Source organism: Schistocerca gregaria, chromosome X (assembly GCF_023897955.1).
Source record: "Schistocerca gregaria isolate iqSchGreg1 chromosome X, iqSchGreg1.2, whole genome shotgun sequence".
Lineage (NCBI taxonomy): Eukaryota > Metazoa > Arthropoda > Insecta > Orthoptera > Acrididae > Schistocerca > Schistocerca gregaria.
Genome location: NC_064931.1, coordinates 751,779,710 through 751,807,176, shown reverse-complemented (window position 1 = coordinate 751,807,176; position 27,467 = coordinate 751,779,710). Strand labels below are relative to the sequence as shown.

At 41.4% G+C, this 27,467-nt stretch overlaps 1 protein-coding gene across 1 annotated transcript; it reads left to right on the top strand.

Moving 5' to 3' along the window:
* LOC126298304 (uncharacterized) lies at positions 1 to 27,467 on the top strand. The gene is made up of 4 exons (XM_049989601.1): positions 1 to 166; positions 20,344 to 20,513; positions 27,317 to 27,420; positions 27,452 to 27,467. The coding sequence occupies exons 1-4, from the start codon at positions 1 to 3 to the stop codon at positions 27,465 to 27,467; spliced, it is 456 nt and encodes a 151-aa protein (XP_049845558.1).

The following is a 27,467-nucleotide window of genomic DNA, read 5'->3' as shown; positions in this document are numbered from 1 at the left end:
ATGGAGTGTGGGCGGCTGTGGGTGCCCTTCGCGCTGTGGCTGGGGCTGCGGCTGCTGGCGCTTCCCGCCCACGCGCTCCTGTCCGCCGCCGACGCGCGCTTCGTCGCCGACTTCTTCGCTGACAAGAACGTCCGCATCGTGGCGCTGCACACCTGCTCCGACGTCGGTACGCTCGCAGCCCCAGCCGCCAGTCTCTCTCTGTCCCCCTCTTCAAGTATACTTCTTTTCTTTCTTTTGCTTGAACCGTTTTTTCCGCGGATACGCAGAGTCGGCACGGTTAATCGGATGTGGCAGTGTTAGTTGAAGGGGTTGCCATGCCCTTCCTGCCGCCACCCCGTACCCCACGGGAAGGAATTAGTGTACCCCAACTGTCTGCGACTAGCGTAATCCATGGAATAGTGCGAAAGTGTTCAGGTGTCTGCGAGCCGTATAGCTGAGGCGGGACGTGGGGACCAGCCCGGTATTCACCTAGGGGAATGTGGAAAACCGCGTAAAAACCACATCCAGGCTGGCCGGCACACCGGCCCTCGTAGGTAATCCGCCGGGCGAATTCGATCCGGGGCCGGCGCGCCTACCCGAGACCAGGAAGCAGCGCGTTTGCGCTCTCGGCTAACCTGGTGGGTATTCCCCCTTCAAGTAAGCAATCACTTTAATTACAAATCCGTGTCAGTATTTTGGACATTTGTCGTGTCCGAATAGTATGCGGTACGAAGGCAGTGCTGTGACAGCTATTCGGGCACAACTTGCGACCCGTCCTTGCAGCTTTACTTCCTCCAGAAACTCATCACTCTCCTATTAGCGGAACCAAAGCTGTGAGAATGGTTCGTGGGTCGTACTTGGTTAGCTCACTTGATACCAGAATTTCCCGCCAAAAGCGAGGAACCAGATTCGATTCCCGCTGTGGCACATAGTTCTGATGTACCAGGAAGTTTCAAACCGTCACACACTCCGTTGCAGAGTAACAGGTTCACTGTAGATTATGACAAATCTCTAATAAAAATGTCTATTGACACAGAATCAGCAAGAATTCAGAAAACATCGTTATTGTGAAACCCATATGTTTATATAAGTTGATCCATATTCCTAAATTTCCAGGAGGCTTTTGGCACGATAATTCACAAGCGGATTCTATTGAAATCTGTGTCTATGGAATATCGTCTTACCTACGCTACTAGATTCGTGATTTATTTTCGCAAAAATCTACTGTAGACAGTAACTGATGCGCGTTTGTCTAGTGACACTGAACTTACATCTGACGTTCCCCAAGTAAGTACCCACACATATGATTTAGGAGACAATTTGTGAAGCCGTCGTTGAAGTCAAAAGAGTCTCAAAACTAATTACAAAATGATTTAGACAAGATAGATAAATTGTGCGAAAAGTGACAGCCAATCTTGAACATCTCGTCAAGGACGAGCTTCGCTGTATTAAAGTTTTCATTTTAATTAACTCTGGGTCAGAAGCCCTTCCTGATGATGATAATTCGCGGTCGAGGGCGCTAAACAGCTGGACCATCAATGCCCCTGCATGAATGTTATACAGACTAGCGTGGTGAAAATCTGGTAAAAAATAATTAAAAATCGGAAAACCAAGTTGCAGTCAGACACAAGAACTGAAAAGACAGCCCCGACGATGTGAGCATCAGAAACGACCTCAATAAAAGTCATACGATACATAGTTGTCCTTCCTGTCAGATACTTAAGGGGAGGAAGTCATATGCGGTGACTGTCTGTGAGTTGTGTAAACTTTGTTCTGTGTGTGATCGTATCTTAGCTGTTGGTGTATAGTGTTTTCTGAGACAGAAAGTGGGGACCAGCCCAGCATTTGCCTAAACGAGCTTGGGAGACCACCTAAATCCGGGTCTGTCTCACGTTCCTCTTTCTCAAACTAGAACGATGCGCGTTACGCTTTACGCACAGGGCAGTTTTGGCTATACCTTATCTAGTCCAATTGTTTTCATTTGTTTGTAAATTTATATTGCAAAAACCAGCCTACGGCTTGAGGTGAAAAGTACTCGTTGTGCCGTTTTCATATCTCTCCTCTCTTCTTCTCTCCAATTCTAAAGAAAGAAAGAAGGAAGGTTTGGATTTAACTACAGTCGATAATGAGCTGGCTCCGGGTCTGGATCACCGTGTCTCGCAAGCTAGCGCGCTATACGTTACGTTATATGAACAGGTCATTTGAGTACTAAAATAATTTCATTAAATTTGTATTACATGATAAATTACACAAATTTAGAGGTCATCGATTCAAATAAATATCTAGGTATTACAGTAGGAACATCTTAAGCTGGAACGGTTATACGGAAAAACGTCACAGGGAAGGGGAATTAAAGACTGCGTTTTACCTACTTAGAAGGTGCAACGAATCCACCAAATAAAATGATTACACTACGCCTGACCGTCCTCTTGCGTAGTAGTGTAGTGGTGTTGTGCGGTATGGGATCCTTGCCAGACCGGACTAACTGAAGACCCTGAGAAAATACAAAGTCTGCCGTTGTGGCCGAGCGGTTCTAGGCGCTTCAGTCCGGAACCGCGCTGTTGCTACGGTCGCAGGTTCGAACCCTTCCTCGAGCATGGACATGTGTGATGTCCTTAGGTTAGTTAGGTTAAAGTAGTTCTAAGTCTAGGGAACTGATGACCTCAGATGTTAAGTCGCATAGTGCTCAGAGCCGTTTGAACCATTTCAAAATCTAAAGAAGGGAGTTCTTTTGTTTATCACGATACATGGAAGAGAGTGTCATGGATACAATGAATGAGATGGGATGGAGACCAATAAAACAAAGGCGTTTTTGATTGCCGCAGAAGATGTTCACGAAATACTATCCTCCGAATGCCGAAATATTTTGTTGCCTCCCAATCATAAGAATCCCCATCGTGATAAAATAAGGGACATTACAGCTCGTACGAAAAGATTTCGGTGTTCATTTTTCCCATGCCACATTCGAATGTGTAACGGGATGGATACAGTTTGCTTGTGGTGTTTTGCACCAACTGCATGGCATTTAAGTGAGCATTGCAGAGCAAACATGTATAGAAATCGTTCTGCTTATCTACTGGCAACAGTGCTTCACTCTCAAATTAAACAGTATTATGAATCTGGCCCAGAATTCCTTTGTATTTCTATTTGCCTCGTAAGATTTACTTCTGCCATACACCATCAGGTCCAAAGAACGTGTCTCGGAATAACTGATTAACTGACAGCACCCGCCTCCCTTAACCCTCTCTTTATGGTTTGTGTTATATTAACTAGCTATAGTAACTAATTCGCCAAACCATTTACACTCACACTCTGCCACTCATTATTAATTGTTTGAATGCTCTATGGTCATAACAGTGAACGAGTGAGTATACAATTACAAAACAATTTTTCAGTAAAGAAGTAGCAACATCCTGAGCCTCTGCATTAATTTATTAAACTATCTTTTTTTGCATAAAGCTATTTATGCTTAACTATGTTCAGTCTCTCACACTATATTACATTATTACAGATTCAGAAATTCTTCTTTGGAGTAGGAGTTGCCAAGCGGATGTGATTACAGTTTGTGTTTGTAGTTACTTTTACGATCTAGTTGATTTATATTATTGGGTAAGTAGTAAAATATTTTTATGGCTGTACAACTCACTCCATTCTATATCATACAAATGCCGAGTGATGGATAGTGTACGCCTTTTCTCCTTCTAGCATTATATTCTTAAATATAAATTAATAGATAAATACCGTTGCCATTGCCGTTTTCAAATTAGAATTATTTGCTGACAAAAACTTAATAAGGGAGTAAAATTATCTTGAAGCTGATGTCAGTTTGTCCTATTACCCTAGCGCGGATATAATTGATTATGAAGAGCTCCAGACGTATTTGGCATTTCATCCGTCTCTGCAAAAGGAAACTTTAAAATTTGAAGATTTTTCTTACGTTTCTTTATGTATATATAAAACTGGATTTTACGCTAAAATGTTGTGGCTATTATTGTAATGGTGCAGTCAGGCTAATGTACTTGTGACTACTTACCGCGTTTAATTGTGCAATGAAGTCAGACCAATGTCTCGTTTGAATCACTGTGTGAAATAGCTGCATTTGCTGAAATGGGCTCTGCCTGAAACCTAATAAAATAAAATAAAAATACCACTCGGTATCCATATTATATCTTCCTGTGCAACAATTACTTTCCTCCTAAATGAAATGTTACCCCAGAATATGTCGCCATCAGCCACGGCGAATAAAAAACGAAAAGCAATTAAAAATTTTCATGTCCAGAAACTTTATCCAAATTGAAAAATGTGCATTAAGGAGATTTGTAACATGCGGCTTCCAGCTCAGGTTCTAAGCAATATGAATAACTACGAATATAGATATTCTGTTTTCTGTATTGATTTAAGCACATTTATTACTCCTAATGATGTGGCCAGCTCTTGTGCAGTACACAACGGCATATAGCACATTTATCCAAGTTCAGTGACAGACAATTCGCAGTCGATATTTTCAAGACATGTTACTACATTTCCAAGTGTTGGAGCAACTTAGTTGGGCTGGATTGAAATACTTGGAGGGGGGGGGGGGGGGCGGCACAAGCTCTATGGACTTCCGTCCTCAAGAATATCGCTGCAAAAACAGTATCTTTGGACTTTGGGCAGTGTGTTCTGAGACGCCAACTGTTGAAGTTGTATTTGTCTGTATAATATGCATAAATAAATATTGTGTACGTGAATCGGTAACGTTGACAGTCATTACACATCATGAACATCGTGTTCGTTACCCAATTCCTACATACTTGATTAAAACGGCATATTATAAGATAAGGCCTTTTTGAAATCCAAACTGAGACTGAGAGAGTATCTTATTTAGGTATATGCGCGTTATGGTTCTTGGGCACATAAGATTTTTCTGTATCTTCAGAGGGAAGTAAGCGATAAAACTGAACGGTAGTCATTAATGTCCGTGTTACTACCTTTCTTATAAAGAGGTCTGGCAATAGTATATTTCAGTCTGCCTGGAAAGATACCCTCTTATAGTAATATATGGCATATATGACTGAATTTATTGTGTATATGTAAGAACAGTATTTCACTAACTTACATGAAATATTATAAATTATGAGAGTTTTTCATTTTGAGGATATTAATAACAATTTTAATTTCCTTAGCAGAGCATGGAACAATTACCATGCTATATGTATGTGGTACTAGATTTACTTATTGTATGTATATTTCTTTATTTCTTGAGCTGCCCACGCCAATCTTATGAGCGACTTTAAGAGGTAGTAAGTAAATATGTTGGCTATCTGAATGTTATTACTTATTATTTGTCTGTTTTCTTTAGTAACGAAATCCTCACATTTTTCAACTGATCTTCGAGTTTCTCTAATAGCTATTATATATGTAATATCTGAGGTTTTTAAACTGAGGCTCTTTAAATTTTTTAATCATTCACCTTATGTCCGTGTAGGATTGCTTGTAACACAAAATAATTTCTACCTCTCCGTTTCGCCTAATCATTTCATATAGTTTTCTTCCTTTGAACATGATATTTTAATTTCTTGGTGAAGTATGAGGGAACAGATATTTTATATTGCAGGATACCAGGTGCCATGAAACCCAGGCCCATAATAATTAAATTTGTGTCTTACCGGAAAAGAGCTGAAGTGTTTGCTCAGAAAAGAAAACTCGCCAAGAGTGGGGTTACCCTGAGGGAAGATCTGACGCGCGAAAGACTAAAAGTTTTGAACGCTGCGATCACACAGTTTGGCCTTCAAAATGTATGGACCCAGGATGGCAGGATCGTAATCAAGACGGAAGGAGGGAGGAAAACGGTGACAAACATGTTCGAACTGAAAGACTGAGCGAAATCTCGCGAGACACAAAGTCTCATATTGTAATCTGTCTAATATAAGTTAATTTTTTTTATTCTTTCTTTTCATTTTTTTAGCTTAAATACTGCTCCGTTATTTCTATAAGTACCATAAGTACTCTATTTAAAATCAGTCAATTATTTCACAAAAATATTGTTTCTTTATTTGTCTATTATAAGTGCTCATGTATATTCATATTGTCAGTCAAATGGGAATTAACATTCTCCAATAACAGGAATCTCCTTACAACCGCCTTTCTATATCTGTTATTTTCATCTTCGCCACTACCACTACTACTACTACTATCTTTTTCGTAACTACTACTGCCACTTTCCATCTTTCTTTTCACTCCCTTCTTCGATACTTCCAGCGTGTTTTTCACCTTTAGTCCACAGACGCTTGAGTCAGTCACGACCTTGGACACCTGTAAACATGTCTTCCCCCGCGAAATCCAGCTTTTGTCCCTCTTCCGGCCAGCAGGTAAACGGAGCGCTCTCGGTCCTACAGGCGGCCACAATGGGACGGACCGGTTCCGGCGGCGGGCTCTTTGTGGCCCACGCGAACGCGCAGTCGCTAACGGCTCACTTCGACGAGTTCTGTGACCTGTTCTGCCAATCGCTGTTCCACATTATCCTCGTCTCTGAAACTTGGTTGAAACCAAACATTTCTTCCGACGCTATCCGAATCGCTGGTTACTCTCTCCTAAGGGCAGATCGTGAAACACGACGCGGGGGTGGTGTGGGTGCCTATGTTCGCTCTGATCTGACACCTACTGTGCTATGCACATCGGATGCAAAGGGCGAAGGAGAAGCAGAGTTCTTGTTTTTCGAAATAAATACATAAAATCAGAAACTGCTGATTGGAGTAATCTATAAACCTCCAAACGTCGGTGCCATGTCCTCCTTTCAGTCTGCCCTGTCCTCACTCGTGACACAGTATGAACACATAATCATTATGGGCGACACAAACATCGACTTACAGTTAAAATCTCCCTCTGCCGAAAAACTAAGGCGACTGTTCCACTCCAATGATATGAGTTTAACACCGCTGGACCCAACTTATCACACGCCACACAGCCACACAATCATAGATATAATAGCAACAAAGCGACCAGATAAAATAATCCGCGCCAATCAGACATCCGCTCCGGGACTCTCTGCTCATGACGTGATATTTTTAAATTACTCAATGCATACTACCAAAGAAAAATCTCACCTGGTAACCTACAGAAACTTAAAAAATGTTAACCATGACGCTCTTCAAAAGGATTGCTCAGACATCCCTTGGCATGATATAAGCGATGAACCGACTTTAGACGAAAAAATTCGGCAATTATGTCGCAAAATTATTGCACTGTATGATAAACATGCTCCTCAACGCACTGTTAAGGTAAAGAGAGCTCCCGCTCCGTGGCTCACCACTGCATTACGTCAGTTAATGACTGCATTACGTCAGTTAATGAATAAACGTGATGCTGCACATAGGGCCTTCAAGCGTAACCCAACTCCCGAGGCGTACGAAGCTTATAGGAAACTCCGAAACAGAACCAAGCAAAGTTTGAGGAATGCCAAAATCAGACATGCCCGCTCTGTCGTATGCGGCATATCAAAACCTGCTGCACTGTGGGAAAAGCTGCGCAGTTTCGGTATAGGGAAGCGAAGATCTGACGCTGTTTATCAAGCGTCTGCAGAAGAATTAAACGATTTCTTCTCAACAGCTGCAAACTGCCACGCAGTGACAAATTACCAGCCCTAAGATATCAATCTCTCGAGAGACAAGTTTTTCCTAAAACATGTCACTACCGGCACAGTACACAAGGCAATTGTGAGAATCTCTTCCGAGGCAGTAGGAAATGATGGAGTGAGCATTGGCATGATTAAGAACGTCGTAGACACTATTATTCGAGTTATCACAGACATTTTCAACCTGTCTCTTGTCAGTAGTACATATCCTACTGAGTGGAAGCAAGGTTTAATTAAGCCTATACCCAAGACTGACAACCCTAAGTCGCCAGGTGACTACAGGCCTATCAGCATACTACCTGCAATTTCTAAAGCCCTAGAGCACATCGTCCATGAACAACTGACGGATTACCTCAAAACTCATAACATCCATGACGAATATCAGTCAGGCTTTCGAAAGCACCATAGTACAGCAACCGCATTAATCAAAGTAACTGATGACATTAAACATGCTATTGACAGACGTGAACCAACCATCCTAACACTGCTTGACTTTAGCAAGGCTTTTGACACAGTTGACTTCGATATATTACTAATTAAAATGAAACAGCTGAATTTCTCAAACAGCGCAATACAATGGTTCGACAGCTACCTCAAAAACAGAAGTCAACAAGTCATTTGTGGGTCGGAAAAGTCATCATGGAAAAGCGTGCGCTCTGGAGTTCCCCAAGGCTCCGTCCTTGGCCCACTACTCTTCTCACTGTACATTAATGATATTTCTTCAGTGATTCACTCCTGCAACTACCATCTTTATGCCGACGACATCCAACTGTACATAAGTGCAAGCCCCAAGAACATTGCTGGCGCAGTAGCGAGTATGAACGTAGATCTTTGCTCTGTTTCTCAATGGGCACAGAACCTAGGTCTGAAACTAAACCCCAAGAAATCCCAGGTCATACTTATATCTCATCCAAAGTTAATCAGCCGGTACTTTCGCGAAACAGTCCCTAAAATACTCCTCAATGGTACCCAACTACCATACCAAAAAACAGTAAAAGACCTTGGAATAATCTTGGATGAACACCTAAACTGGGAAGAACAAACAGTCACAGCTTGCCGGAAATCGCTCTCCTCCCTACATGCAATTCAAAAATTTAGAAAAATATTTCCAACCCATGTTAAACAAAAATTAGTCCAAACACTAGTCTTGCCTAATCTTTACTACTGCGATGTAGTTCAACACGGCACAAATAGTGAAAATTCTAGATGCCTCGAGCTAGTGATGAATGCTTGCGTTAGATACGTGTGCAATATTCGGTTCTATGATCATATCAGTCCTTCATACTCCCAGCTAGGTTGGATACGCCCACATACGGCACGCGATCTCCACACGATGTGCTTACTTCATCGATTTCTTAGCCACTGGTGCCCCCAATACTTATCCTCTCACATTAAACACCTATCATCATTCCACAATCGCAACACCAGATCGGATACGTCTATCATCTTGGCTGTACCTATACATAACACAAAATCTTTCTCCGTGTCATTCTCCATCTCAGCCATACGACTATGGAACGCGCTCCCCTGTGATCTGCGTCTTATCCAGAACTACTCAACATTCAAGAGGGAACTCAAAACATACATATTAGGGACGGTATAGCCACCATTCTTGTGCCCCTCCCATCTCTTTCTTTCTCCTCTCCATCACAACTTCGAATTTTACCGTTCTATTTCTCTTCCTCTAACCTATCTACCTCTTATATATCTCTTTCACCCCATTCTATCGTCTTATGTCTCTGCTCGATGAGAATAACTCACAAGCTGCAAGAACATAACGAGAAAATTCCCAACTAACAATGTGACTGACATTCAGAAAAGAAAAGTATGTTTACTTTCATATACATAGTCATTATTATTATTACTATTATTATTATTACTATTATTATTATTATTATTGTTATAATTATTTTTTATTGTTATAATTATCATTGTACTACTGTTATAATATCTATTTTTTTCTTTAACATCAATACTGAATAATAGGCTATATGTCCTTAATGTTAAGTAGAAACTGTAACTCGTTCAATCTGAGTATGCCTGGTTAGGTGTAAGAGAGGGCCTGAAGGCCCTAATCTTGCCAGGTAAAATAAATGCATAAATAAATAAATAAATATATTAAAATTTCTTCCCGAACCGAGTAACTGCCTACTCGCTCCCGTGCAAGCTGCCATCTGCCCAGTTTTAAGTGCATTATCTCTTTACGTATTGATAGCATGTGGCTGAATAAATTTATTAAGTCGAACTAGGCTGTGACTAATCGCGCCGCCATTCTTGTATACGTTCTATGCCCTGTTAGCCCTTCTCGTCGTGATCGCATATAGTTGAATAATATTCAAATAAGGGTGGTTGCAAGTGTTTTGTATGAAATAAATTTTGTGGAGAAAACGCTTTTCCGTAGTATCCCACCAGTGAATAGCAGCCTCCCATTTACTTCGTCTGCAAATGAATCTACGCGGTGATACATTTCATGCCTATAAATTGTTACTCCCAGATGTTCGTACGACATGGCTGTCCCTCGTTGTTACATATCCCGTAGTTAAAGGATACTAAACTTGTACATTTTATAAAGTGCAAAAAATTGCATTTGTGTATCTTATGGGTTAGTTTCGAATCTTTGCACCAGGCTGATATTTTGATGAGAACTCATGGGATATTACGGATATTATTACGAGATTGTATTTCGTCATAGGTATCTGTATCATCTTCAAAAAGTCTGAAATTGTAAGTAATACTGTCCACTACGTCATTAATATATTACGTCAACAACGACATCATATTGCACTCTCCAAGGGCACATCATATATTATTTCAATGTCTGTAGATGACACTCCATCCATGATACTAGGCTACATCTTGCCTGTAAGGAAATTTTCAGTACAGTTGCAAACCTGGTAAGATATCCCATTTGAACGAATTTTCCTTTAAAGTTGTGGATATAATGCTGAATCAAAAACTTTTGGCAGTTTTAGAAACACGGAGTCAACCTGACTTCCTATATCCGTCAAACTGATGATACCATGTGTAAAAAGCGTGAGTTGAGTTTCGAATCATTAATGTTACCGGGACCCATGCAGATTACCATGGATGAAGTTATTTTGTTACAGGTAGATAATCATATTCTAGGATTCTGCTACAAACAGATGTGAGTGATTCTGAACGACAGCTCACTGGATGATATCTACTTTCCCTTTTTGTAGATGAGTGGGATGTGTGTTCTTTTCCAGACACAAGGAACTTTTCTCTTCTCAAAGTTTCTACGGAAAATTATCGTCAAGATTAGAGCCATTTCTCTCACAGATCAATGCCACTCATCTTGGCTGTGGTATAGCTGTTGAAAGGTGGCAATATTTCTCGATTTTCACTTGTGAAGCAACGTGTGGAGACAGAATTCAACATTCTGGCTTTAGTTTTGCCGTTTTCTAATTCGGTTTCTGTCTAGTCACAAGTGTATGGATACTGATTTCTATATCACTGACTGACTTAATATACAAAATTTCTTGGATCTTCGGGGCAGGTCCCGTGACATTATTTTGATGCGGTACTTATTGAAAGCTTCGCGCATTGCTCTTGTGGTAGCAGAGCGCACTTCATTTAACATCTGCGTGTCTTTGGAGCTATATTTTGTTTTGTACCTATTGTGCAGCAAACAGTGTTTCTTAAGCAGCTGCCTGATGTTGGTTTATCACGAGAATCTCTACAACATTTAACCATTGTGTTAGGTACATATTATTCAAGAGCCTGGCCTTTACTCGTTTCAGCTTGAGATACAATTTCTCCACAATCTCTGTAGCTTTCAATGTGTGACAGCGAACCACGCATGCTGCATGTTAAACTATTCGCAACTTACAGAGGGAGTCCCATGTAACGCGTTTTTGCATCAATAAATTGTTTTAGTTAAGGGTAAGAATCGCATAAACTGCTTTTCCTCCACTAGTATTCATTTATTACGAAACGATTTTCAACTTGTTAGGCCATCGTCAGACAAGTGCGTAGTGTCAACCAAAATCACACCGAAATTTAGCGTCGATGTGCTCACTGTACAGTGACTACTATCTGCACGGTGATTTGACAAGAACCCTTAACTTATCTGTTTCTTTTATTCTTGTATAACGATAACGTATACGAGAAGTAACTGTTTCTGTGAAAATCACGCTGGAAATCATACTTGCAGCTCCTAAGTCAGTCTCTCTATTGTACAATCACCTTTGATCCATAAGTCCGTAATCAGTACAGCGCGTGTATGTGTAATCCTGTATGGTTTAGGTAATCACCATGCTGTTTCAAGTTTAAAACATCGAATGCCAAATCTGGTACTAACTGTCTACTTTCGAAAAGTCGAATGTGTATAAAATTACACGTGTGTGAGGGATTTCACTAAACACCTTAATTTGAAAAGATATGTTGTTGTGGTCTTCAGTCCTGAGACTGGTTTGATGCAGCTCTGCATGCTAGTCTATCCTGTGCAAGCTTCTTCTTCCCAGTATCTACTGCAACCTACATCCTTCTGAATCTGCTTAGTGTATTCATCTCTTGGTCTCCCTCTACGATTTTTAACCTCCACGCTGCCCTCCAATACTAAATTGGTGATCCCTTGATGCCTCAGAACATGTCCTACCAACCGATCCCTTCTTCTAGTCAAGTCAATCTATACTCGATGTTAACAAATTTCTCTTCTTCAGAAACGCCTTTCTTCCCATTGCCAATCTACATTTTATATCCTCTATGCTTCGACCATCATCAGTTATTTTTCTCCCAAAATAGCAAAACTCCTTTACTACTTTAAGTGTCTCAATCCCTAATCTAATTCCCTCAGCATCACCCGACTTAATTCGACTACATTCATTTATTCTCGTTTTGCTTTTGTTGATGTTCACCTTATATCCCCCTTTCAAGACACTGTCCATTCCGTTCAGCTGCTCTTGCAAGTCTTTTGCTGTCTCTGACAGAATTACAATGTTATCGGCAAACTTCAAAGTTTTTATTTATTCTCCATGGATTTTAATACCTACTCCGAATTTTTCTTTTAATTCCTTTGTTGATTGCTCAATATACAGATTGAATAACATCGGGGAGAGACTACAACCATGTCTCACTCCCTTCCCAACCACTGATTCCCTTTCATGTCCCTCGACTATTATAACTGCCATCTGGTTTCTGTACAAATTGTAAATAGCCTTTCGCTCCCTGTATTTTACCCCTGCCACCTTCAGAATTTGAAAGAGAGTATTGTCAAAAGCTTTCTCTAAGTCTACAAATGCTAGAAACGTAGGTCTGCCTTTCCTTAATCTTTCTTCTAAGATAAGTCGTAAGGTCACTATTGCCTCACGTGTTCCAACATTTCTACGGAATCTAAACTAATCTTCCCCGAGGTCGGCTTTTACCAATTTTTCCATTCCTCTGTAAAGAATTCGCGTTAGTATTTTACAGCTATGACTTGTTAAACTGATAGTTCGGTAATTTTCACATCTGTCAACACCTGCTTTCTTTGGGATTGGAATTATTATATTCTTCTTGAAGTCTGAGGGTATTTCGCCTGTCTCATACATCCTGCTCACCAGATGGTAGAGTTTTATTAGGATTGGCTCTCCCAAGGCCGTCAGTTGTTCTAATGGAATGTTGTTTACTCCCAGCGCCTTACTTTGACTTAGCTGTATCAGTGCTCTGTCAAGCTCTTAACGCAGTATCGTATCTCCAATTTCATCTTCACCTACATCCTCTTCCATTTCCATAATATTGTCCTCAAGTACATCGACCTTGTATAGACCCTCTATATACTCCTTCCCCCTTTCTACTTTCCCTTCTTTGCTTAGAACTGGGTTTCCATCTGAGCTCTTGATATTCGTACAAGTGGCTCTATTTTCTCCGAAGGTCTCTTTAATTTTCCTATAGGCAGTATCTATCTTACCCGTAGTGAAATAAGCCTCTACATCCTTACATTTGTCCTCTAGCCATCCTAGCTTAGCCGTTTTGCACTTCCTGTCGATCTCATTTTTGTGACGTTTGTATTCCTTTTTGCCTGCTTCGTTTACTGCATTTTTATATTTTCTCCTTTCAGCAATTAATTTCAATATTTCTTCTGTTACCCAAGGATTTCTACTAGCCCTCGTCTTTTTACCTACTTGATCCCCTGCTGCCTTCACTACTTCATCCCTCAGAGCTACCCATTCTTCTTCTACTGAATTTCTTTCCCCCATTCCTGTCAATTGTTCCCTTATGCTCTCCCTGAAACTCTGTACAACCTCTGGTTTAGCCAGTTTATCCAGGTCCCATCTCCTTAAATTCCCACCTTTTTACGGTTTCTTCGGTTTTAATCTACAGTTCATAACCAATAGATTGTGGTCTGAGACCACATCTGCCCCTGGAAATGTCTTACAATTTAAAATCTGGTTCCTAAATCTCTGTCTTACCATTACATAATCTATGTGATACCTTCTAGTATCTCCAGGATTCATCCTCGTATACAACCTTCTTTTATGATTCTTGAAACAAGTGTTAGCTATGATTAAGTTATGCTCTATGCAAAATTCTACCAGACGGCTTCCTCTTTCATTTCTTACCCCCAATGCATATTCACCTACTATGTTTCCTTCTCTCCCTTTTCCTACTCTCGAATTCCAGTCACCCATGACTATTAAATTTTCGTCTCCCTTCACTGTCTGAATAATTTCTTTTATCTCATCATACATTTCATCAATTTCTTCATCATCTGCAGAGATAGTTGAGATATAAACCTGTACTACTGTAGTAGGCATGGGCTTCGTGTCTATCTTGCCCACAATAATGCGTTTACTATGCTGTTTGTAGTAGCTTACCCGCACTCCTATTTTTTTATTCATTATTTAACCTTCTCCTGCATTACCACTATTTGATTTTGTATTTATAACCCTGTATTCACCTGACCAAAAGTCTTGTTCCTCCTGCCACCGAACTTCACTAATTCCCACTCTATCTAACTTTCACCTATCCATTTACCTTTTTAAATTTTCTAACCTACCTGCTCGACTAAGTAATCTGACATTCCACGGTCCGATCCGTAGAAAACCAGTTTTCTTTCTCCTGATAACGACATCCTCTTGAGTAGTCCCCGCCCTGGAGATCCGAATGGGGGACTATTTTACCTGCGGAATTTTTTACCTAAGAGGACGCCATCATCATTTAACCGAGACTATGTCGAAAAATAAAAAAGGTTTACCCCAAATACGTAAGTAGTTTTTAGTTTGCACCGACTTTTCAAACGCACCTCGTACACTCACCGCTCAACGTTACTGTGATGCAGTACTCCTTCCTCACGCGCGTCTTTTCACTGGTGCATTCGGCATTGACTTCATTTTTGTGGATGACAATGCATGACCGCATCGAATAGGCCAATTGGAGGAGCTCTTGGAACGAGAGGATATTCGGTGAAAGGACTGATCTGCCCTTTCACCCCACTCAAATTCCATCGAGCACATGTGGAATGCATTAGGGAAAAGTATTCCATCACGTCCACGTGTACTAACAACCCTCCAGCATTTGTCAACAACGCTTGCGAAGCAATTGAGCACCGTACCACAAGAACCCCTTACCAATATTGTGGCTAGCATGGAAGCACATTGCAGTCTGTCTTGACCACACACCAATTAAAACCATGTTCCGCCTTTTGCAATGCCCGGGGGACCCTCATGAATTGCGGTGACTTCAATGTAGTTACACAGGTCGGCAATTTTTTTTTTTTTTTTGTCAGCTGCATGAGATATTTTTACTGAATTATATGTTTTAGAATGAGCTGATTTCAGAAGTGATGTCCATTTTTTCTACCATATAAGGTTTTTTTGCAATTTCAAACACAAAAAAATTGGTAAAAGCAATCATTTATTCAAAATTATCAAACACAATATTATACATACAATAATTATTGTCTTTGAATAAAAATGTCATATCTGTTCGTCTAATTGCGTGTCTTATTTAGATAACGTCTGCACTATACTGTAGCAGTTCTTTCTATGTATGGTTCTCATTTCATCGAGTTGTATTACTAGACAGTGACGCTTCACGCGAAAGTTACTTTCGTCCTTAAGTCTTGCACGCCAGTGTGTTATACAATGTTTTATGCACTTGTACTGTCATCGTCGGGAGTAACGTAACTCTCGTCAGTTCTTTTGTTCTCCAGTGAATTGAGGTCATCGAATTGTATCCGTTAATACATACACAAACATGTTCCTCATTAACGAAGTGATGTGCTGTCGTGAAGTGCAATTGTTCAAATGGTTCAAATGACTCTGAGCACTACGGGACTTAACATCTGAGGTCATCATTCCTCTAGAACATCACCTACATCCATGGCGGAGGTAGGATTCGAACCTGCGACCGTAGCGGTCGCGCGGTGCCATACTGAAGCGCCTTGAACCGCTCGGCTACACCGGCCGGCTATACAATAGGAGCTTGTAAAGGCCGTGGCATGAAATCACAGAGTGCCTGAAAATGTTTGTAGGGAATCTTCCTCCACGTAGTTGCTGGAGGACCGTGGTGATTAATGTGCCACATTCCTGCCATTTTCTACTGATACGATGTCATGCGAGCGGGGAGGCCAGGAAAGCAACGATATCCATCATTTTTCAAAGATCTGAACAATTCCACCATGTGTAATCGGATATTGTTCTGCTAAATATGGCATGTGGAGCTGACTGAAAGAGGTCATTACCATTTTGCCTAGGAGAGGATACGACGCTGTGATGACACTACACAACTGAATTAGTACATGTACCCAGGGCAGACGCGGTGTAGCGTCATACTAATAACGGAGCTAATACTGCCGTGTTCTTCGTAAATTTGGGTCGATTTTGTAATCACTGAAATACTATCACATACCCTCTCAACCAGTGAAGTTTCATTTTGTTTCGTGATCCCCATCTCGGCGAGTAACTTATTTCATCTACGTCTACATCTACATCTACATGGGCACTCTGCATATCACATTTAAGTGCCTGGCAGAGAGTACATCTAACCGCCCTCACAATTTTCTATCAATCCAATCTCGTATAGCGTGCGGAAAGAATGAACACCTATATCTTTCAGTACGAGCTCTGATTTCCCTTATTTTATCGTGGTGATCGTTCCTCCCTATGTAGGTCGGTGTCAACAAAATATTTTCGCATTCGCAGCAGAAAATTGGTGATTGGAATTTCGTGAGAAGATTCCGTCGCAGCGAAAAATGCCTTTCTTTTAACGATTTCCAGCCCAAATCCTGTAACATATCTGTGACACTCACTCCCATGTTTGGCGATAATACAAAACGTGCTGCCTTTCTTTGAACTTTCTCGATGTACTCCGTCAGTCCTATCTGGTAAGGATCCCACACCGAGCAGCAGTATTCTAAAAGAGGGCGGACAAGCGTAGTGTAGGCAGTCTCCTTAGTAGGTCAGTTACATTTTCTAAGTGTCCTTCCAATAAAACGAAGTCTTTGATTAGCCTTTCCCACAACATTTTCTATGTGTTCCTTCTAATTTAAGTTGTTCGTAATTGTAATACCTAGGTATTTAGTTGAATTTACGGCTTTTACATTAGACTGATTTATCGTGTAACCGAAGTTTAACGAGTTACTTTTAGCAGTCATATGGATGACCTCACACTTTTCGTTATTCAGGGTCAACTGACTCTTTTCGCACCATTCAGCTATTTTTTCTAAATCGTTTTGGAGTTTGTTTTGATCTTCTGATGACTTTATTAGTCGATAAACGACAGCGTCATCTGCAAACAAAAGAAGACGGATGCTCAGATTGTATCCTAAATCGTTTGTATAGATAAGGAACAGGAAAGGGCCTATAACACTACCTTGGGGATCCCCAGAAGTCACTTCTGTTTTAATCGATTACTTTCCGTCTATTACTACGAACTGTGACCTCTCTGACAGGGAATCACAACTCCAGGCACATAACTGAGACGATATTCCATACGCACACAATTTCACTACAAACCGCTTGTGTGGTACAGTGTCAAAAGCTTTCCGGAAGTCCAGAAATACGGAGGCGATCTGAAATACCTTGTCAATAGCACTCAACACTTCATGTGAATAAAGAGCTAGTTGTGTTTCACAGGAACGATGTTTTCTAAACTCATGCTGACTGTGTGTCAATAGACCGTTTTTAAATGTCAAATAACTTTTGAAGGTCATATTCTCCTGTTCCCTGCACTTTATTAGTTTTGTCTGACATTAAATTTCACTACGACCCGGTTGAGTGGTCAGGCATTTTATTTCACAAGTCCAAGTAAATTCATATGAGGAAAATGTGCAGGGCTTCCTTTATGTTCTGTCCGTTGTTTAAACTGAAAGACAATACACTTCGCACTGTTGGTAGGTTTCTGAGACGGAAAGATCCTCAATATGACACTGCTAGTGTACTACACGCGCAGTGTAACTTAGTACTTCGTTCGGTGAGGGGTGGGGACTGCAGCATATACTGTAAAACAAATGTGCATCATTGTTTTTACGAAATCTGAGGCTACGCACAGAGGTAATGATCGTTTAATGATTTTATATAGTCGGAAATGAAATCTTGCTGCTACATATTACTAAGTACTGTTCTACAATGCTACTACAGACAATACTGTTTCTTAACTAAGGTTGGAGCCCAGCAGAAGCAAGTCAGTAACGGCCGACTAGGATAAGTATCCCCATTCTGAGCATTACTCACAAAGTAACAAGCTATATTTCGTCTATAACACATTTGTTTGATAATGGAGAAATGCACCATAATACAAAACTCCTTATGTCACTGTGTTATCCACGGCAGTAGCACATCATTGTCGTGTTTTACTTATGAGGGTTGTCTAGAAAGTAAGTTCTGATCGGTCGCGAAATGGACACTACAGTGAAACCCCGATGAAGCTTTGCACAGATGTGTTGGGTAGTGCCTCTAGTATGACTGTCGATCGCATCAAGATGCTCTTTTCAGTTGTGAGTGCACTGTGAGCGAGTAAAGGTGCCTAGAACAACGATGCCTCCCGCCAAGTAGGAGGGCCCGCTGAGAGGCTTCGCCTTAATGAATGCAGCCCACCTAACACAACTGCCACGCACTTCCTTCTACATAGCAACTTTCAGCAGCACTCTGCAGGGGCAGTGAAGACGCTCCTGCAGCCTTTTCGTTGGAAGTGTTCAGTCTCTCACAACACAGCCCTAATTAGCTTGTCCTGAATATCACCTCTGTTAACATGAAACTCTGGAGACGAAGACAACACTTGGGTGCAGGCTACGCGCTGTAGACCAGGGTAAAGAATTATCGGAAAGCACAGGCGGCTGCCATCTATGACAATGGTGTTGGAAATTTGATATAACGCTCTGACGGATGTCTAAGTCGGAGCGGCGACTACGTAGAGAAGTATCTGGAAAGTGTAGCTAACTCTTGCAAATAAAATGTTTCTGATTTTCACTGTGGTTTCCATTTAGCGACCGATCGGAACTTACTTTCTGGGCATCCCTCGTATCACAGTAATAAAATATGGTTCGTGTTATCAACGCATACTGATGAGAATTTGGATGCTCTATTTACATTACCAGAGTGGCCACTCGGCTGGGAAATGAATCCATATGGTTGTAACACGACGGCGATTCGTACTCTCAGATCCATCATATATGAATAACGTTTTTCAGGAGTAATCGCTACGAGTGGACGTAGCTGTCAATAGCGATAAAAAATATAAATAAATCATAAGTAGTGATTACTCGAGACGTAGTTTTAGAATGTTTCTCAGTACATTTTGACACGTACATACACATGATCAGTTGCACGGTGAATTGTACGAGTTCTGAGTTCAGGTGTTTGTCAGTGCAATGTCAACACGACCTTTTGGTGATGTTCATCTCCAAAACAAGACACTAAAAACGCAGAGGTGTGCACCAGAAATCATAGAACCGTGTCTGTTGATGAGAGTTATATACTCAAAAAGCGTCTTAAGAATTACAATAGTGAACTATGAGTGGTCACTGAAAATGCTTCTTTATTGTGCAGGATAAACAAATTTATAATATAGTCTAAGACAATGAAAAAATTTTGAGCATAGAAAGAAAATGAAGGCAGAAAGATCTGGCTTTACCGACCTGTCGACTGCTGCATGTGAATAAACCCAAAATAAATGACATAAAAGTTTTGTAATCAATGAGGTTGAATGTATTTCCATTGTTTTAACTCGTCGTATGTAACGAGATTATGTGAGTAGTTCATCATTATCTAATGAAAACTCCACGTTCGCCTGCAAATTTGGGAGCTGGAGGATATCGTACCAATAAAGATTTCGTACAGAAGAGATTTTCATTAAACCTCTTAAATGCAGCTATTCGTATTTAGACGCAGCTTGTTTGTAATTGATGTTTTTTTTCACAATTACACTTGCAGTCAACATACAACGGTTCATTTTAGTATCTCGCTGCATGTGTACGTCTGCAGTAGTGGAACAAAAGAGATGTCTCGACTTTTTGTTTAATTTTATTTACATTTTGTATACATATATTGATGCCACAGCATATTACATTAGTAGCACATCTAATGATTACAAAAAAAATATATTGGTACATACATAGCACACAGTAACTGATGTATGTGTACGTATAAGCTACAAACTCTTAAAATGTCCATGATTATCCAGTAATTTGTTGCATGTTGTAATATGAGGATAGTGTTGACATTAGTAGGAAAATAGTGTTTCAGATTACTTAACTTCTTACATATGACTCACATGGAAAAGATTTCTCGAACAAACCATTATAATGTTTCCAGACTCCAGACGTCTGTCCAAGCAGTTGCTGAGTGCGTACAACGTATGGGTGGTACAACTGAACAAGGACTACGGCCACAATACGAGTAACCGGATGATACCTGTCGACTACTACAAGACAGGCCTCTTCGTGGACTACACTTGCCTAGATGGCAAATTATTCCTCAACCAGGTACTTTCGTAGCTAAAATGTGTATTTTTTCCCCTCGATGGCGATAAAAACCAATATCTGTAATTAATTTATGCATGGACAGAGGAGAGAAAACATTAGAGCATTACACTGCACTTTCTCACTTTATGCTATTAAGTACATTTCAGACGGAACGATTCGATATCTTGCTGTTAACTTCTGCTGTAGATTTCGAAATAAACTGAAAGATGTGGAAAAGTCCTTTAGTATTTCAGTCTTACAACCATATTTCGTACGTTCTAATTCAGTGATCCCAATGTAAAATGTAATGCTTGTGAACTTATTAGGTCGACAGGAAGGTCTCTGTTCTGAATGTGTACCTCAAATTTAGGATTATATCCCACACAGTGCAGAAGGGGCGAATTTTTTTAATGGTAGACAAAACTAATAAAGTGCAGAGAACAGGAGAATATGACCTTCAAAAGTTATTTGACGTTTAAAAACGGTCTATTGACACACAGTCAGCATGGGTTTAGAAAACATCGTTCGTGTGAAACACAACTAGCTCTTTATTCACATGAAGTGTTGAGTGCTATTGACAAGGTATTTCAGATCGCCTCCGTATTTCTGGACTTCCGGAAAGCTTTTGATACTATACCACACAAGCGGTTTGTAGTGAAATTGTGTGCGTATGGAATATCGTCTCAGTTATGTGACTGGATTTGTGATTTCGTGCCAGAGAGGTCACAGTTCGTAGTAATTGACGGAAAGTCATCGAGTAAAACAGAAGTGATTTCTGGCGTTACCCAAGGTAGTGTTATGGGCCCTTTCCTGTTCCTTATCTATACAAACGATTTGGGAGCCAAACTGAGCAGCCGTCTTCTGTTGTTTGCAGATGACGCTGTCGTTTATCGACTACTAAAGTCATCATAAGATCAAAACAAACCGCAAAACTATTTAGGAAAGATATCTGAATGATGCGAAAAGTGGCAGTTGACCCTAAATAACGAAAAGCGTGAGGTCATCCACATGAGTGCTAAAAGGAATTCGTTAAACTTCGGTTACACGATAAATCAGTCTAATCTAAAAGCCGTAAATTCAACTAAATACCTAGGTATTACAATTAGGACAACTTAAATTGGAAGGAACACATAGAAAATGTTGTGGGTGAGGCTAACCAAAGACTGCGTTTTATTGGTAGGGCACTTAGAAAATGTAACAGACCCTCTAAGGAGACTGCCTACACTACGCTTATCCATCTTCTTTTAGAATACTGCTGCGCGGTGTGGGATCTTTACCAGACGGGACTGACGGAGTACATCGAAAAAGTTCAAAGAAGGGCAGCACGTTTTGTATTATAGCGAAATATGGGAGAGTGTGTCACAGAAATGATAAGGATTTAGGTTGGACATCATTAAAAGAAAGGCGTTTTCCTTGCGACTGAATCTTCTCACGTAATTCCAATCGCCAACTTTCTCCTCCGAATGCGAAAATACACTCCTGGAAATTGAAATAAGAACACCGTGAATTCATTGTCCCAGGAAGGGGAAACTTTATTGACACATTCCTGGGGTCAGGTACATCACATGATCACACTGACAGAACCACAGGCACATAGACACAGGCAACAGAGCATGCACAATGTCGGCACTAGTACAGTGTATATCCACCTTTCGCAGCAATGCAGGCTGCTATTCTCGCATGGAGATGATCGTAGAGATGCTGGATGTAGTCCTGTGGAACGGCTTGCCATGCCATTTCCACCTGCCGCCTCAGTTGGACCAGCGTTCGTGCTGGACGTGCAGACCGCGTGAGACGACGCTTCATCCAGTCCCAAACATGCTCAATGGGGGACAGATCCGGAGATCTTGCTGGCTAGGGTAGTTGACTTACACCTTCTAGAGCACGTTGGGTGGCACGGGATACATGCGGACGTGCATTGTCCTGTTGGAACAGCAAGTTCCCTTGCCGGTCTAGGAATGGTAGAACGATGGGTTCGATGACGGTTTGGATGTACCGTACACTATTCAGTGTCCCCTCGACGATCACCAGAGGTGTACGGCCAGTGTAGGAGATCGCTCCCCACACCATGATGCCGGGTGTTGGCCCTGTGTGCCTCGGTCGTATGCAGTCCTGATTGTGGCGCTCACCTGCACGGCGCCAAACACGCATACGACTATCATTGGCACCAAGGCAGAATCGACTCTCATCGCTGAAGACGACACTTCTCCATTCGTCCCTCCATTCACGCCTGTCGCGACACCACTGGAGGCGGGCTGCACGATGTTGGGGCGTGAGCGGAAGACGGCCTAACGGTGTGCGGGACCGTAGCCCAGCTTCATGGAGACGGTTGCGAATGGTCCTCGCCGATATCCCAGGAGCAACAGTGTCCCTAATTTGCTGGGAAGTGGCGGTGCGGTCCCCTACGGCACTGCGTAGGATCCTACGGTCTTGGCGTGCATCCGTGCGTCGCTGCGGTCCGGTCCCAGATCGACGGGCACGTGCACCTTCCGCCGACAACTGGCGACAGCATCGATGTACTGTGGAGACCCCACGCCCCACGTGTTGAGCAATTCGGCGGTACGTCCACCCGGCCTCCCGCATGCCCACTATACGCCCTCGCTCAAAGTCCGTCAACTGCACATACGGTTCACGTCCACGCTGTCGCGGCATGCTACCAGTGTTAAAGACTGCGATGGAGCTCCGTATGCCACGGCAAACTGGCTGACACTGACGGCGGCGGTGCACAAATGCTGCGCAGTTAGCGCCATTCGACAGCCAACACCGCTGTTCCTGGTGTGTCCGCTGTGCCGTGCGTGTGATCATTGCTTGTACAGCCCTCTCGCAGTGTCCGGAGCAAGTATGGTGGGTGTGACACACCGGTGTCAACGTGTTCTTTTTTCCATTTCCAGGAGTGTATTTAGTTGGCACCGACCTACATAGGGAGGAACGATCACCACGATAAAATAAGGGAAGTCAGAGCTCGTACGGAAAGATATATGTGTTCATTCTTTCCGCGCGCTGTACGAAATTGGAATAATAGAGAACTGTGAAGGTGGTTCGATGAACCCTTTTCCAGGCATTTAAACGTGATTTGCAGAGTATCCATGTAGATTTAGATGTGGATGTAGAAGCTAACGCCGTAATCCAGTTATCAAATCTGCATAAACATTGTGTTGCACATATATCTGTTGTATACGTTCTTGAGCATCAGCCATTGTATCTCACAGAGTGCTCGAATAGCAAATAATCTTCTTACTTGTCATTAAAAGTATTTTTTTCTGTCTCCAAGACGGATATGAAGCATACATGCTGACTAAAAAAACTGGTCTAGAAATAGTCTGAACCAGTCTGAACATAGTGCCACGTCTGACAGACGTTCTGATCAATTTATGATGTCCAGCGTCGCGTGTTCTGTGAGTTCACATACCGAGACAGTGCGAACCAAGCCTCATCCGACGAAATGGAAAACCGACGATCCCAATGTCTCGACGTAACTTCGTCAGAAGCCACCATCTGGAAGATTTAAACTCCTGCAACAGAAAAACTGAGTAAAGATACAGGTCCTTTCTGATAACGCTCTGAAACTGCGATCGTTTCACTGCTGCTTGCAAGATTAAGCAGCGTTACGATTTTGCTGGGCTTTTCTGCTGCTTTTCTTTCACCTCAGTAATGTTTACTGAAGTTTGGACGCATTAAGAATAGTTTTAGAATGATCTCTTTCCTATTTAGATTACATTGTCACGGAATGTGAATACATTTACCAGTCAGTTGTGCACATAAAAAATAACATTGGTAATTACTGCACAAACAGCTCTGTCAAAGACCATGCAACAAGAGGTAGACTCAACTTACATTTACCAAGAAAAAATAAACATAAAACTCAAAACAGCCATTTCTACCAAGGAATAAAACTGTATACTAAATTACCAAAGAGATTAAAGGAATTGCAAAAATACACTTATTTAAAAAGGCAGCTAAAAAGGATCTGTTATGCAATACATTTCATACATTGAAGGATTACTTAGCTAAAACAGAGTAGCGGTTTGATAAAAAATGTTATACAAATAAATAATAATAATTATTATTACAAAATAGCCGACATTCCACATACCACCTACGCTTTATGTTTCTTTTTCTTTTTTTTTCCTTTCTAGGTATACTTACCCCCAAACTATGCATGGCACAATACTAACACCTCTTCCTCTTTCTGAGCTCAACATGTCACTCATTATGGAGGGATTCTGACTCAGTTTTTCAGAATAGCAAATGGGAAGTTGCGGTAAGGAAATGGCCCAGAAATCAGTGTGTGTGTGTGTAGAACTACTTAAACCTAACTAACCTAAGGACATCACACAAGTTCATGCCCGAGGCAGGATTCGAACCTGCAACCGTAGCGGTCGCGCGGTTCCAGACTGAAGCGCCTAGAACCGGTCGGCCACCTGGGCCAGCTGTGTGTGTGTGTGTGTGTGTGTGTGTGTGTGTGTGTGTGTGTGTGTGTGTGTGCGTGTGTGTAGTGAGTTGTTTCGAAACCATGTGTGTACAGTGTGTGCAGTGACTGATAGTGAGGTATGAGTGAACAATGTGGCATCACATTATTTAATAAGTTATTTGTAAAAAAGTATTGTATACCAGGAGTAAATCTAATGATTGTCTGTAACTAGACGTCTGTAAATATATGTGTTTACGAATTAGCTTATTTTAAATTGATCTAAATATGTAAAAACTTTGACACGTCCTATATTCTTGTAAAAAGAGATCTACAGATGAATAAAGCTACTGCTACTAAAACTACTACTAGGGCAGAGGTATTTTGGCCACCCTGTACAAGAAGATCGCTACTAGAGGGACTAGTTGTCTTGTCCATTTCTGGTTATTTTACTTAATACAATAACATCGTTTCATGTAATAGCCATTACAGATAAAGTCTAACTATTTCAAGTTGGCTATAAATTGCAGAAAACAAGATTAATTGTGCAGACTGGAGATAATTTTCATGGTAGATTTACCACTGTATTACGATGGCTGGTTTTTTCCCCCCAATTTTGACTTTGGGGGGGGGGGGGGCGTTAAAAAAACGGTATTATTGAAATAGCTGATACTCATGTGGTGGTGATGGTTTGCACAGCGAGTGTTGTGGCGTTGGTGTTGAGCTAGAAGACGTTGATAGTTTTGTAGGTTGGCTTAAACATTATATTTGGCTTTAGGAGGTCTGAGTAAAAAAAAAAAAAAACAGATGGAATAAGATCGATAGATCATTAAGAGTAAAGTGGAAGGGGAATGCAAGTGGCGTGCTAGTACTGGAGGTGAGCGAGCTGGAGAAAGGAATTTGAGAGGTGAGAATTGCGAGGGTAGATGTAATGGAATAGGATCTAACTTTTATGGCAGGTATTTGTTGCAGTATGACTGGTGATTCTATGAATCTTAGGGTGTAAATGGGACTAAGCAAAGGTGTTTAGTTTGAGAAAACGAGATTCTGGATGCTGTAGCTGTGGGACTTAGTTGAAGTACAGAAAAAGTAGGCAGAGTGATTTATTGGAGGATATCAGGTCGCGAAAAAGGAGTGATAGTTTGAGCAACAGTCGTGATAAGACGGATTAATCCTCCAGTGGTGGAGGCAGGATGTAGGGAGTTGACAGGATAGAGTGGTGTGTCTATGGAACAGATGAGAACAGTCACTAATTTTTGTAAGGTGGTTAAGTTACAGCTGTTGTATTCTGTTGGCGGTTTCATTTTGAAATTTTTTTTTAAGGAGGTGGCTTGTTTTCTATGGGGATAGGTGGGCATGTTCTTATTTATAGGTTAAGTGGTCAATGCATGTAAGGTACTTTTGGCCACTATACGCCTGTGTTTGCAATCAGGAAGTTCTATGTGGTATTGAAAGTATCGTAGATAAATTGTTCCAAAACTATTATACAGCAATCTGACTGTCTCTGCGAACTTGTTTCGTTCACTGCTTCAGTTTGCCAGTAATTAAACATGTATTTGACTCAGCAATCAAGTCTAAGAGAATAATGCCGTTTGTACCATGGCATTAAGATGGCACTGAAAAATTAACTTTTGGCCCTGATGTTTACTCAATGAAATTATATCTTGGCTTGAATAATGCCAGTTGTGCAATGGCATAAAATTAGTTATCTGAAATAACTTAGCTCTGATAACTCTAGTTATACCAAAATCCATTTCAAACCATGAACTGCACATTATATTGCAAAGAGGCCTTATTTTCTCTACGTTCTTTCATTGGTGGGTAACTTTACTTTACTAATCATTTTCATATTCAATACAAGCAAAGGATGTGGATTATTATTCAGGCTGTCAGATTTAAACACAATGTTGATATCTCTCTCTCTCTCTCTCTCTCTATATATATATATATATATATTGTAAAAAACAGATGTAACTACCATTTCCAACATTTTTGTGTGCAACCAAAAAAATGCGTAGTGCGAATCCTACCTTAAAGCTGTCACCACACGTCTGTTTCCTCTGGGCACCAGCTGCGACTCCCGAGTTTTTTAGTGCGCGCGCCCGGCTCTCTTAACCATCAAAGATTCTCCTACTCAAAGATATTATATTCATTCCACCTTCCAGTTGGCAACTATCGACTTCATTTTCTGGATCTGCCCTGATCAGACCTTAGCACATACCTTTCAGTATTCATGGTGATAAACGATGGCCCATGCATGTTTAGGTATTGAGTAATTGGACGGATATTTAATTGAGGATATGAGTTAGGTTCCAAAGAATCGCAGAATCTTTGTGCATAACGGGTTTGTAGGGGTAGTCCCTGGTATAAGTGGTTATCGAGGAAAGGGCGAGCAGTAAGGGCGGCGATGTTTCAGAGCGAGCAAGTGGGCAGCGGGCTGTGGAGCCTGGTGTGGAGCCGGGAGGCGCCGCGCTCGCTCCCGGGACGGCTGCGGCTGCCGCTGAGCCCGGCGTCGCTGGTGTGGTGGGCCTGGGCCCCCCTTGACGTCGAGCGGTCGCCCTCGCTGA